The following is a 15,093-nucleotide window of genomic DNA, read 5'->3' as shown; positions in this document are numbered from 1 at the left end:
AACCATAGTGCTTATCGTTCGTTACTCATTGTTTGTGCGTCTGCTCCCATTTTGCGCTACATATGCCTCGACATTGTCATTTTTCTCTCTTCACTTAACTTCACTCACGAATTTTTCCAATTTAACTTATCGACTTCTGATTGTTGATCGATTGAGGTTATAGTCTGGTTCGTTACGAGGCGTTTGACACCACTTCGAACGTTGTATCTCTTCGGGTTCTCGAGTTATACTGGTTCGGCTGTCGCACGACCAGCCATATCGGCTCTTAATCCCCCCCCCCCTCTCTAGCGTATCGGTAGATGATGTCACCCGCTCAAATTCAATATCACATTGGCTGCATTTATCCTCCATATGTCTATCGCTGTTTACTTCGTTGGAATATGTCGTGTAGTTTAGAAATTATAGGCGCGACAAAACTGGCCTGAAAATCTGTCTAGACTTTCTGGGATGGCACCCAAGTATGGACCAAACTTATAGACGTATTCACTTCAAAAAAGAAAAAGACTTTGTGAACTGAAGAAGAATCGTTGTTATTCAAATTTGTAGATGAACTCCAAAGTTATGTGTATTATTTATCACATCTTCATTTCTTGTTTCTGATTATATACGTAGTTTGTAAAATAATATCAATCTTTTCTCTAGCTGCAGTCTTATTCCTATTTATCGTAAAGAAACCTACATTTGAAGATCGCAGCCACAGACTTTGGATTTCATTAAGTAATATGTTGTAGTATCAGAGACCGGAACTTTGGCAGAATGCCTTTTTAAATGTGTTAAATCCATCTTAATTTTGAAAGCAAATCTGCACTTTCCAAGGCTACTGGGAAGAAGATTTCTTTGCTTCCAACAGTAATTATTGTAACATCGAGTCGAAAATCTCAATTTGCATTCGACTTACGTAAAGCTTTTCTTGCTGCCGAAATCCCTTTGTGGAAAGTGCAAGATGTGAGTCTAGTGCAAGGTTTTTGTAATTGCCCTTTATTGCGTATTTTGGCTATTATAATGCCTTTTTGCCTGCCTATTTTAGCTATTTGTGATGCCATTTTCCTGCCTATTTTAATGATTCATAATGCCTAAACTTCCGGTCTCTGAGTGTAATTATTGGTCTGTTGTAATAAATATTATGAACAGATCTGAGAATAGTTCATTGTATTTTCAGACGGCGAATTTCAAAACCTGCAGTGAATTAATTTCATTAGGCTTTTGCAACCCAAAATTAGGTCAGTCTGAAGGACAAAATAAAAAGAGACTTTCTCCTCCGAAAAGTAATCAAACCTGGACAATTTTCCGATGAAAGAGTAATGGAACGGAGAAAAATTCTCTCCGGCGCCGGGATTTGAACCCGGGTTTTCAGCTCTACGTGCTGACGCTTTATCCCGGCGCCGGAGAGAATTTTTCTCCGTTCCATTATTCTTTCATTGTATAATGACGCAGAATATCTGCATGGAAATATCATATGTACTTCGGTACATTAAAATAATATATATATATATATATATGATATGCGTAAATCACATCGTGATTTAAGACGGCGCTTATTCCGTCGGATCCCGGCCAACTAGTCACTCATTACGAGTGCACCTCAGCACATGTGTGGACTTCGGTCCTAGGTTCATAGCTATCTATGACGTAGTGCAGAGGGCGGCCACTACAGGGAACCCAAGAGTTGGTACTTAAAACTGAGACGATTCTTCCGACGCCGGGGTGGAATCCGATGTGGCTTAGTGGATAAAGCGTCAGCACGTAGAGCTGAAAACCCGGGTTCAAATCCCGGCGCCGGAGAGAATTTTTCTCCGTTCCATTACTCTTTCATCGTATAATGACGCAGAATATCTGCATGGAAATATCATATGTACTTCGGTACATTAAAATAATTTATACTACACAATTTTGTAGAGATCTTAAATGCAGAGTTACAGTAGCTTTTGTTAATATTGCTTGCTTTTCCGTTGATGTTCGGATATCATTACATTTTATCCATTTAGTTATTCGAAGAATGATGTTTCTTAAAATTTAAAATCATTCGTACGTGATTATTCAAGTTTCGTTAAAAATTTCAGTGAACGAAAACAGCGGACCATATAATTTAATTGTAATGTCAAAATACACTTATTATGTTCTCTTTTCTTTTTAGCCTTTTATGCAAAAACAAGTAAAATAAAACATAACAAAGTTACACAATAGACTACCACATCACTTAATAATTTTTTCATCATAACTAAAACTGACAGTATCACAGTGTGCACGCCGTGAAGAATTTAGACATTAGAGACTCGTACTGCATTTATTTGAAATCCATAATGTAAAAGGGATTAGATAGTTTTTTTTTTTTACTTTGTTGGGAATTTCACTTGCGTTTTTAATACCGGTGATACAGCTTAAATTATGATTACATTTGTCAAAGAATTGCCAAAGTAACACTATTTTTTTTATCTTATAATACAAAGTTGGCTCTGTTTCAGGCACCCTGTTTTAAAATGTTTTAACATAATGAACAATATTGTTCAGTGAAATGAAATAAACTTACGTCTTTTCATTCTCTATTTTATAGCGCAAAGTCATAGAAAAACTTTGCGTTTGAAGTTAACACTGTCAAAACTATTACATGCGACTTCATTGTACGAATTTTATATAAATATGAGTGGTAAATGAACACGAGTTCGGATGATATCAGAATTTATATTTTTTTTACTAAGTAGAAGTGCAATATTATACAGGATGTTTCCTAGGTGGTGTTACAAACTTTCAGGGATGATGACGAAGGGCACATGTATCAATTTGAGATAAGGGTCCCTGGTCCGGAAATGAGCAAGTAGAAAGTTACAAGCAAAAATAGCTGTGTGGAAATGAAATAATTTTTTTCCTCTGTACACCTTATTTATGTGTATTTATCTGTACATATTACACATACTGTATTCATCTGACGTTGTATACGTTGTCTACTTACAGTATTCCATTCAGTGCGCTGTCTGAGGGATAGGGACAGGAAACTACACTAAAGCAATGCAGATAGCGTAATGGGTAACGGACATGGTCGGTCCTGATATGCACGTTTGTAGACAGCAGTGTATGTGTACAAGTTGCAGTGTCCAGTCGATCAGTCCTAGTGTAATGGAGGAGTACACGAGATCGGAATAAGCAGACCTGATTTTCGAATACGGATGAGGCAATGGGAACAGTAGACAAGCTCACAGATTGTATCGGGACAAGTACCCACGTAGGAGACATCCTGTCCATGCCATCTTTCCACGACTGTGCAAAGGTTAAAGGAAGGAGGGCACGTGGTGCCAAATTACAATTCCATTTCCACACAATTATTTTTGCTTATAACTTTCGATTCAGTCATTTCCGGACCATGGTTCCTTATCTAAAATTGATACATGTGCCCTTCGCCATCATCCCTGAAAGTTTGTGACACCACCTCGGAAACACCCTGTATAGTTTTCACATTTGTTGTAATATGAGAGGAAATCGGAACACCGTGAGTGCTGCAACAAAAAAATCTCAAGATCTGCTAGGTTTCTCGACACTACTTTTTTATGATACAAATTTGTGAAATAACTTGAACAAGGACGGTACGAAATTAAATTACCAATTACTGACCTAGTTGTCTCATAATTGGTGCCTTTTGGTACCACTTGTGAGGTTCATACCTGTCTTCGGGCAATTGACTGAACAACAACGACAACTGTAATACAGAAATAGTGTTCTTGTTAAAATTCAATTTTAGATCTTACAAGGCGGTTGGCCCATATTTAAGATATTAGGCCTACTTATGGGAATGAATGAAAATACGTAGGCTATAAATAACTATGTATACACATACCACTTTCGCTTAAGTATACTAGGCTTAACGGAAACATGGTTAAAGAATAATGAAAAGTTAGAATTACAAGACGTTATAAACTATTCAAAAACAGGGAAAGGGGGAAGAAATCCAGGGGGAATTGCCGTTATAATTAGGAAGGAATTAGAAAGCAGGATAATTGAAGTTAATTCTAAACTAGACGAAATGATATGGATTGGAGTATTAGATTGTAAAACGAAAGTGAAATTCATAATTGGCAGCACATATGTGCACCCAAGAACTCTAAATATGTCAACAAAACATTTTTGGAATAGCCTATGCTAAAATCAGACGTGATTCATGTCGACAAGTGTGTAGGCAATTTGTAGAGAAATTCTCCAATATTCGACCTTCAAATAGAGGTAGAGTTCGAAACCTTGTCAGTAGATTAAGAGACACGGGATCGCTTAACTCTAAAATTCGTAGGCCAAAACGAAAGGTTCTAACAGAAGCAAAATTTGATGATATTGGTGCATAACTTGAACGTTTTCCTAATAAATCTTTACGTCGTGTTGCACAAGAAGTAGGCGTATCAAAATCTTCAGCCTATACGGCTATTAAACTTTTAAAATTGAAACCTTACAGAGTTACTGTAGTCCAAGAATTACGGCCGCTTGGCAACGAAAGTCGAATAAATTTCTGCAATTGAGTTTTACAAAACATTGTTGACGGTATTGTTGATCCACATTTAATCATTTTCTCTGGTGGGGTATGGTTTCATTTACGTGGTTATATATGTTCACAGAACAATAAATTCTGGTGCACAGAAAATCCGCCATTAATTCGCAAAGTTCCCCTGCATGATGAAAAAATTGGTGAGTCGTGTGCCATAACAGCAAATCCAGTAATAAAATCGATTTTTTTTTTTAAGATACTGTAAATTCAGAGAGATATCGTACGCAAATACTAGCACAGGTTTTTAAACGATTATCTGATAATGAGATACAACATGCATATTTTCAACAAGATTCTGCCACAGCCCATACTGCAGCTACTTCTTTGGAGGCTATAAGGAAGGTTTTTGGTAAAAGTTATTTCTACAGGATTATGGCCCGCACGTTCCCCAAATCTTGCCGCATGCGATTATTATTATTATTTGTGGGGATCCCTAAAAAATAGAGTCTATAGAAATAACACACCAATGAACTGAAAGACAATATAAGAACAGAAAAAGAAGTGATTTTGCGTGTGAATTCAAATTTCATCCAAATATGTTAGGAATGTCTGAATCCAACCACTGTAACACACTTTAGTGAAGTAAAATGATGATTGAGTGCAATACGCCAGGGATTACGAGCTCCCGCCCGCGTTCTTCGGATCAAGCGTGACGCGAGGCACTGTAGAATATATGACGACCAAAACGCTTCTGGCTTAAATGCGAAAAAATCGTGCTGAACAGAGTTTTTGCTCTTTTCTCGATAAATGTGTTCCAGTCCTATATTAAACAACACGAAAGCATGATCAAGCATGTTTGAGAAAAATCATTTTTGACATATGCAGGTTTGCACCCGGCCTTAGGGAGCTGAGAGTCTATGTTTTCACTTGATTGTTGTATTAAATAAACAAATTGGTGGGGTTGCAATGACATTGCTAAATTTGAATTAACTACTAATATGCGAAAGACCACCAAGAGTTATTAATAATTTGTATAACTATTATGTAATTACCAATAATTCAATGATGAGATATTGTACGAGAAGGTACACCAAAGGAAATACGACGACAAAGAGTTCACAGTAGGCCTGGGCACTAATACCACAATCGAGTCACTGCATACTACCCCTTAATTCCCCACTCCACCTTCTCCGGCTCAGACAGTAATGTTTCGGTCGGATACGAATAGACAGGAAGCTAAGCATTGCTCAGTGACGGATTGTATAAGGCAGACATTTTTTTTACGAACTTCCGGCTCTTCCTAGTCGCCTAGGGCCGTATTCATAGACATTTTTAGCGCGGGCTTTCGGTGGATTATCAGCGTTTTTCGTATTCATAAACCAGTGTTAGCGATAGGATATGATTTGAATTCTGTACTAGTAACCAGTGGATAGCCGGGGCTAGCTTAGTACGCTCGTAGAGCGTGCTGCGAAATGTCTATGAATAGCACCCCTAAACTCTACCACTGATGTTTGCGTTTGTTCCTAAGGCGGTAAGGACATGGGCAGGGGTTTCTTTGCTCCCTTTCACTTCTTTATGCCCAGGGCTGTTCTACGGTTATTGCGCGTGGCCGCGGCGCTTGGTTATATGACGTAAGTGAAGTATCCGTCACTGTTAGGAGGAAAGAATGTTGAATACGACTCCGGTGAAAATAAACAAATTAAAGTATTGAGCTTCTAATATGTAAAGTTTTATATTCAAAACTAATAAACGGTAACTTTTCACACTTGAGGTTCTGCACTTGAAGTAGTTCTGTGTTTAATATTTTAAAACACTATTCCGACCATCCTTTGTTAGGCCTGTCAGATTTTTTTCTATGGGACTGATTTATTGTAGCACTTTTTGTGAAATTCTACCTTGAGTCATTATTTGAATATACTGCTTTTGCTGTGTTTGGTATTTCCAGCAATGCACTTTTGATGTTCTGGATGTGCAGATTGAAGGTATAAAATAAAACTAGTGGTGGAATCAGAATAGAGAATAGATATACTCGGGGATAGGACAACCTGCCTCGCAGATGTTTTATCCACCATCAATTAGAATCCTGGTCATTTTTATCAAAATACTCCCCGACTGACATACGGCTAGAATATTTTCTATAGTTTCCAGGTAGCATTGATAAAAGTTCTTCTGTGGGCTTCGATATAACAATTGCAATGTGCAGGCTACTGTCTGCTAGTGGACGTAACATAGAATGCTCAGCCGCATATGGAACATCTCTACTGTGTGTTTATTTTTCAATATCTCGCCCAACTGTTAATACAATCCATTCAACCTGAAGACAATTGCTGTAACACGCCACGTTTGTATTTCCTGTATGGAAGATAGGCTGCATATTGTGGTCACTGAACTTTCAACAGCAACTTAACACTTACTGTAATCTTCGTTGGCCTCCTCTTAATTCACATGCTAATGTGTGTTGTGTGATTCAAAACACCGACCACACGTCACTTAAAAAATAGGTTTTACACAGCCCATGTGCACTTTCTCAGATTATTATTTCGACATCTCTGTTTTATCTGTTGTTATGCAAGTAGTGTTTGCTAGTAGTGCTGTTTTTCATACTTCTACTGCCACTACTTTAATAGACTATCATATGTATCAGAGAAATAGCAGTTGTTACATACATCTTAAGTCTGATTAGTAAAACACGGATTTTTAGATCCTTAAAATGTGTTTTTAGATGCCTAAAGTGAGTTATTTCGTACATAATTTAGGCTTTATTCAAACATAAAATAGCTCTAAAAGTATAGGATAGGAAACACTATAGATATTAAAAAAAATAGTACAATGTTAACAAATTAGGAATTTTACTGAGAAAGGCAAAGACATCAATATTAGAACTATAGTTGTAAACTATAAGAAATAGTACTTGAGTGTCCTAACTGTGTTTGTATAAAATATTAAACTTTCTGAAACGTATCAATACTGCCACTTGAAATATGTATGCAAATAGCCTAAATGCATTTAAAACTGCACAAAAATTATTATATTATTATTACGATGTAGCGAGTACAAATGATATTTCCATGCAGAAATTTTGCGTCATCATATGATGAAAGATGGGTGGAACGGAGAAAAATTCTCTCCGGCACCGGGATTTGAACCCGGGTTTTCAGCTCTACGTTCTAACGCTCTGACTACTAAGTCACACCGGATGCCTATTCCGATGCCACATTGAATCCTTTCAGTTTAAGTTCCACCTCTTAGGTTCCCTCTTATTCCGTCGGACCCCGGCCACTTAGTCACTCGTAATGAGTGCACCTCTGCACATAATGTGTTGGACATTGTGCCACTGTCACACATTTGTGACGTAGTGCGTAAGGTAACCTAAGAGGTGGAACTTAAACTGAGAGGATTCAATCCGGCATCGGAATGGGGATCCGGTGTGGCTTAATGGATAGAGCAGCCTTGGCGAAAATGCGACTCACGAGCACATTGTGGCTCGCAGTGCATTTCCCTTGCTTCCTACCTACAACCCCCACCCTCTCACTCACTGGAGTCAAACTCCGTTCCATTTGTATTTGTCTCTGACCTGCGAGTGGCGTATCGTCGCAATATCTTTCTCGAAACCATGTACCTCTATAAAAACGAAAGTTTCAAGTAAGATGGGAGGATGCATTTTTTTGCTGACAATATGATGAGAATATTAAATGTATGATTTGTTCACAAGTATTACTAGGAGAACGGTTGTAGCCTATAACATAAAACGGCATTATAAGTTACTACATGTTACTGAAGAAACATTAAAAGGTTAAGTGTTATTATTATTATTATTATTATTATTATTATTATTATTATTATTATCATCATCATCATCATCATCATCATCATCATCATCTCTGTACGTCGATCCTTTTTCAGCAGATGTACGAATAATGCGGTTAGATCTTCAATTTAAACTCACAGATTTACAATGTGATGTTAAATGAAAGCTAGATGTAAAGACTTGACAAATGTTGAAGTTTTCAAATCTTTGGAAAAAAACCAATATTTGAAGCTTCGTTATTTCGCTTGCTCTGTTGAAGCCATGTTCGCTGTAACTTACGTTTTTGAAAAATTATTTTCAACAATGAAAATGGTAAAAATCAAATTTAGATCATGACTGACAGACAAATACCTTCGTGATCAACTACGACTGGCAGTAAGTGACATAATTCCTGATTTTGAAACTTTGTCGCATAGACATTCTGAAGACAGTTAATTTTAAGTTGTGATAATGTGTCCTACTATGTGTTTTCTTGTTCATTTCTTTCTTCGTTACGCGTCCTAAACATTAGTTTATAGCCTTGTACTGTATATAATTTTATTTAAGTGCTTGACGTAAGAAAAATGAAAAACCGTTAATAAGTCAGACAGTTGCTTCACTTCCCTTTCGGGTGTCCGTCTCCCTCCATAGGTGCTATGCACGTTGCAGCTTACACAGTGGCTCGGCGCACGATAGCATTTTCGCCACGGCTGGGATAGAGCGTCAGCATGTAGAGCTAAAAACCCATATTCAAATCTCTGTGCCGGGGAGAATTCTTCTCCGTTCCACCCATCCTTCATCCACAAAAATTATTTCAACTGTTCAAACCATAGTTGCCTTCGCATTAAATTACTAGAACATTCAAAATGTTCTAGAGAAAAGTTTGGCATTTTTTCGGCAAGAGTCAGGTTATGAGCAGAAAAAAGAACGTTGTACAACAACGGACCTGGCGGGGACATACTTAAATTTCGGCACATGTTCAACTGGAATGTTGCAATCAACTACACCGGATTTCCCCACAAGAATATCTGCTGCCGCACACAGTTCATTCAGGCCCCTGTTCTTTTGTAAAACGTTTTCCATTTTCCCACGCACTTTTTCTCGCGCATCTCCTGGTCTTTACTTGGTTTTTTGTTTGGACTCCTCCAGTAAAGTCGTGTTTTCATAGATAGGTTTCCCTGAGTCTTCCAATTCTGGAGTAATTGCCTCAAGAAACACGTAGTGGGATCTAATGTAAGCCAAATCATGGGGGATGGAGGGATTTTTGACTACGGTAACTCTTTTGCCGAAGTGACATAAGCAGCATCCTCGGGTAGATTTTTTAATGGCGTTCTGGATCTTTAAGAATTGTTCACTGTAGTACTCTACTGCTTTAACCATGTATTCCATCCTTGAAGTGTGAACTATTTTTGCCAAGAAAAAAAAAAAACATACTTGTAAATCATAATCAGCGCTACAATCAACATGTTCCGATCTATGATCTAATTCAACGGGTTCCACCATCTCTTTGATTGACTTCTCCTGTTTTATCTAGTGTGATGTCATTTTTAATCTCTTTAGGAATAGACATTCTTCGCTGAAGTTCAGATAGGTATGACGATGTTTCTGTTACTGTCCCACTTAAGTTGAATACAGGGTGTTAAAAAAAGTATCCAATATTTTAGGAGGTGCTAGTATGCATCAAAACAAGAAAATAATATCTAATAAACATGGGTCCTACAACACATACTTTCTGAGATCTGAACACTTGTTCATAGGAGGTGCGCAATGTGACGTCCATTCATGGCAATGCATTCCTCTGCCCTTCGGCATAAGGAATCACGCACTCTTTGAAATTTGTTTTGATACGTTAATAAGAAAGTCCTGATAACGATCCCCAGTTAATCTCTGTGATAGCACGTATGGCCCTATTAATCTATCACCAAGAACACCTTCCCATAAGTTGATTGAGAATCAGTGCTGATGCCTTGTTTCTTCAACTGTATGGGATTTTTCATCAGCCTACACATGCTGATTACGAAAATTCACAACACACTCTCTGCTAACCCCGCTCATATCTGCAACCATACTTTTGTTTTCAGTATTCCTTGCGATGTATCAGTATTCCATGCCAGGGGTGTTAACTACGGTATGATCATCTGGTATTCTGCTGTATTGTAGGGCAGAAAAATGCATGGCCATGAATGGACGTCACATTGAGCATCTCCTATGAACAAGTGTTCAGAACTCTAAAAGTATGTGTCATAGGACCCATGTTTATTAGACATTATTTTCTTGTTTTGATGCATACTATCACGCCCTAAAATATTGGTTACTTTTTTTGAACACCGTGTATATTGTACTCTATTATAACTTATGCATTTTGTATCCTTCTACTGGCCTTAATAATCCCATTCGGATGATTAATTTTATTGTAAGTTTTGATTTATTAAATTCCAATATTTATCTCCGTATAAAAGAGAAGATACACTCTACAAACACTTTGTAAAATATTAAAAGTGCCTTTAATCGATTATTTATTATTAAATAGTTTCTTACTCAGTCACCCAACTAGGTTAGTAAGAAAGCATTATAATTATTATCAGGAAACTGGATTACGCGGTATTCTTCAAATTACTATAGGCCTGCAATACATTTTAGGAAGGGCCATGATAGAAAGTTTGGAACATCACGGACTGAAGTCGTCTGTTTTAGACAAAGACGTATTTGTGGAACGGACAATTCAAGTAACTTCATTACGATAGCATGGAATTTAGTAGGCCTATAGGCCTAAATAATTCTTTCTCATGACTATAGTCGACTAGATTTCCCGAGGAATGGTTAACGAGAGTATATATATATATATATATATATATATATATATATATATATATATATATATATATATATATGAGCTATTCCATCTCAGATCGACCGAAATATAGAGAAAATTTACCTTAAAATTTCTAAATACAACGAAAATTTTTTTCTACGTAGAGAACTGTGATACATTGCTTTGTGCAAAGTTTGAGGCATCAGAACTTCATAGTGTTTAAATTTAAAATATTTAAATTTGTCGTATTTTCATAAAATTAACAACTTTAAACTGTTGTAACTCCGAAACCCTTTCACCCAATGATCAAAATCGTGGTTTATTTTGATGCTGAGAAATTAAAGTTTATATTGACATATAAACAGATTTTCTTACTTTTTATGGAAATGGTGAAATTTAGATTTTTACTCATTAAGACGCCTTTGCCTAGGAAAAAATATTTTAAAAATATATAGTTAGATTCCGCTTTCAAAGTACAAATAAACACATATTTTTTACTGATGGCACGTTCATAAGAAAGTATTGAAAATATCAAATAAAGAAAATAAATAGTACGCGCGTCAACTAACCAGCTGACTGTGAGACGGGAGCTAGCCAAGACAAGCAAGGCCAGGAGACATAAACACGTGATGTGTCGTCTAGCAGCGCATGGCTGTGCTAGCTTTATCACAGGTTTTCATAAACACAGGAGTAAAATGACGCCCAACGCTCGCTTATCTTCAGCTCTCGGCCAGTGCGTGCGGTACTGCGCCGTTCAAGTCCAGACGTGTGAAAATAATCTATTTAATACCCTCGGAACTTATTGCCATACCACTAAGCAAACAATGCCGAATCCCTCTTAATAATGCAAGGTTTTTTCTCAATATTTTTTTACATTTTGACAAATGGTCAAAAAGCCTAAAAGTAAGTGAAATCAGATTATCTGTCTCTCTGTGTACAATAAAAATAAGGATTACTTCTTAACATAAGCTACCAAATGTCAGCTTCAAAATGAGCTCCCGTTCAATGTTCTGCAGTAAATGGTTCCAGAGTTCAGAGCGCTGAAAGAGGCTTGTTTTTATAAAATACGTTAAATTTGTCGCTCAACAATACGAAAACCGTTTGACTTTCGATAGTATATTTTTGAAAATGCACTGTCCTCAGCACCTTGTATAACTAGGGAAAAAATTAGAGTATAAAAAATGCGAGGTTTTTTACTGATCGATTTCATATGGAATAACCCACATATATATATATATATATATATATATAATTCTATGATATTTATGTGAGTACTGTAATTTAATTTCTTGCGTTTTCTGTCCACAGGAGTTACGATGAGAGAGAAGAAAGGCGGTGCTCTTAGTCGCGTCCAAAAATTGAAGAAACGTCTAAGCCACAGTTTCGGCCGACTATGTAAGTCTTATGCATTTCAGCTGGTTTCTGGATTACTGATGCGGTGGTTCTGACAATCACCATTACAACACAAATATTAATAATTATTCATGTTTTTAACTGTTTCATTTATTAAAAGAAAGTATTCTGTTTGTCTATATATACACATACAGTTTTATGTATACATCGCACTCCCAGTAAAATAGTGTCGCAATTCGAAAATTGTGATTTGTAAGGATACGCTATTTCCTAGTAAAATACTTCTATAACCATATTTTAATAAATAGGTAACAAAACCTGAGATAATTTACTATTTTATTATTAGAATTTCATACCTCCAACTAATAAAATAGCGTTGAAAATAGTTTACGAAAGTAATATGCGATTTTCGACATATGACAGTAGATTAATAATTGATTTTTTTTTTTTTTTAACTTTTCATTTATTCAAAGGTGATGTTATATATGTAGGCTGTATATGTAGGCTTATGTAGGCCTACAGGGTGAACCGTAAATAATTTATTAATTTCAGGGGGTTATTCTTTGAGGTATTTCAAACAAGAAATTTAATGCAGTTTTGTTCGTTTTTTGTTTCCTTTTCGACATAATAATTATTTTATGTGAAATATTTCATTGCATGTTTTGGGAAAGCCATTGATTTAATTTCCAATATGTTCAGTCAATTTAAGAGAGCAGAGCATTGTGATAATAAGTGATTGAAATAATTTTAGCTAAGGAGATGCACTATCACCTTTACTTTTTAACTTTGCTCTAGAGTATGCCATTAGGAAAGTCCAGCATAACAGAGAGGGTTTGGAATTGAACGGGTTACATCAGCTGCTTGTCTATGCGGATGACGTGAATATGTTAGGAGAAAATCCACAAACGATTAGGGAAAACATGGAATTTTACTTGAAGCAAGTAAAGAGATAGGTTTGGAAGTAAATCTCGAAAAGACAAAGTATATGATTATGTCTCGTGACGAGAATATTGTACGAAATGGAAATATAAAAATTGGAAATTTATCTTTTGAAGAGGTGGAAAAAATTCAAATACCTGGGAGCAACAGTAACAAATATAAATGATACTCGGGAGGAAATTAAACACAGAATAAATATAGGAAATGTCTGTTATTAATCGATTGAGAAGCTTTTATAATCCAGTCTGCTGTCCAAAAATCTGAAAGCTAGAATTTATAAAACAGTTATATTACCGGTTGTTCTTTATAGTTGTGAAACTTGTACTCTCACTTTGAGAGAGGAATATAGGTTAAGGGTGTTTGAGAAAAGGTGCTTAGGGAAATATTTGGGGCTAAGAGGGATGAAGTTACAGGAGAATGGAGAAAGTTATACAACACAGAACTGCACGCATAGCATTATTCACCTGACATAATTAGGAACATTAAATCCAGACGTTTGAGATGGGCAGGGCATGTAGCACGTATGGACGAATCTAGAAATGCATATAGAGTGTTAGTTGGGAGACCGGAGGGAAAAAGACTTTGGGGGGGCCGAGACGTAAATGGGAAGATAATATTAAAATGGATTTGAGGGAGGTGGGATATGATGCTAGAGACTGGATTAATCTTGCTCGGGATAGGGACCAATGGCGGGCTTATGTGAGGGCGGCAATGAACCTCCGGGTTCCTTAAAGCCAGTAAGTAAGTAATAAGTGATTGAAATAGTTTTAGTTTTGTCCTTTAAATGTGCAGAAATTTGATCTAAACAAATGTTGCTTTTCGTTCTGAAATAAATAAATAAATAAATTAATTAATTAATTAAAAATGTTACAATTTGGCGACTTTTACACTGTTCTATAGCGTGATTTTAAGAATTGGGTTCGCGACACTGTCTACTCGGTCGCCCATAAAGCAGCGACGTGTTATATTTTTATAATTACACGTAGAAGACGATGGTTTTCATCGTTCTCCTTAAGGTTCTCCTTAATTCAGAACCTGTAGTCTAATTTTAAGAGAACAGCTTAATGCTTACATTTTCAGCGTTCAGTAAATCATGATTACAGACAGTTCTGTGTGTATATATTTCCATGTTGTCTTGGGGAGAGTAAGGCAATGAATACACTATGGAAGCTAGTTCTGCGTTGTAGCTGAATATAAAGCAGGGTTTTGTTCCCACAGGCTTTGCCGACAAAAATGAAAATGTGTACTTTTATTGCGAGTTCGCAGGCAAAATAATGTCGCAGCGTTTTGCATTTTCACTCCAGTGGATCCTCGTGGAATTCTTTAATTTTAAGAGCAGAATTGCTGTTGCCAAGATTTTAATAATACTGTAATTACTTGTTCCTTAGAAATGATGAATTTTAAGTTATTTATGAGACGCTCTTATAAAATGGAAATCAGTGAGATACATAAAATGAAAAGTTTGGAACGCGAATGCGAATCTTACCCACAAATGTAAAACATTCCATCTTTATACATTATTATTATTATTATTATTATTATTATTATTATTATTATTATTATTATTATTATTATTTTAAATTGAATGTTCATCCTTTAATTGATTATTTCAGACCGTAACGTACTGGAAACTGCAGGAATGGACATAAATATTTAGTAGATTGTGTAATGGATTAATATGCATAGTCTATCAAATGGGTTACCATTTTGTAAGGTATATTTGAATATTGAGTTGACCTT

The 15,093-nt window shown here is 36.2% G+C and overlaps 1 protein-coding gene across 3 annotated transcripts in view; it reads left to right on the top strand.

Moving 5' to 3' along the window:
- The window catches only part of Eip63E (cyclin dependent kinase Eip63E), a 1,061,463-nt gene that overhangs the window by 209,114 nt on the left and 837,256 nt on the right, over positions 1 to 15,093 (top strand). For all 3 annotated transcript variants that reach the window (XM_069841421.1, XM_069841419.1, XM_069841420.1), the window contains exon 2: positions 12,370 to 12,456. In XM_069841421.1, the coding sequence (XP_069697522.1) occupies positions 12,370 to 12,456 (87 nt within the window). The remainder of the gene's footprint in view (positions 1 to 12,369; positions 12,457 to 15,093) is intronic.

Source organism: Periplaneta americana, chromosome 12 (assembly GCF_040183065.1).
Source record: "Periplaneta americana isolate PAMFEO1 chromosome 12, P.americana_PAMFEO1_priV1, whole genome shotgun sequence".
Classification (NCBI taxonomy): Eukaryota; Metazoa; Arthropoda; class Insecta; order Blattodea; family Blattidae; genus Periplaneta; species Periplaneta americana.
Note: the sequence above shows the minus strand (reverse complement) of the source record. Positions and strands in the feature narration are given on the sequence as shown.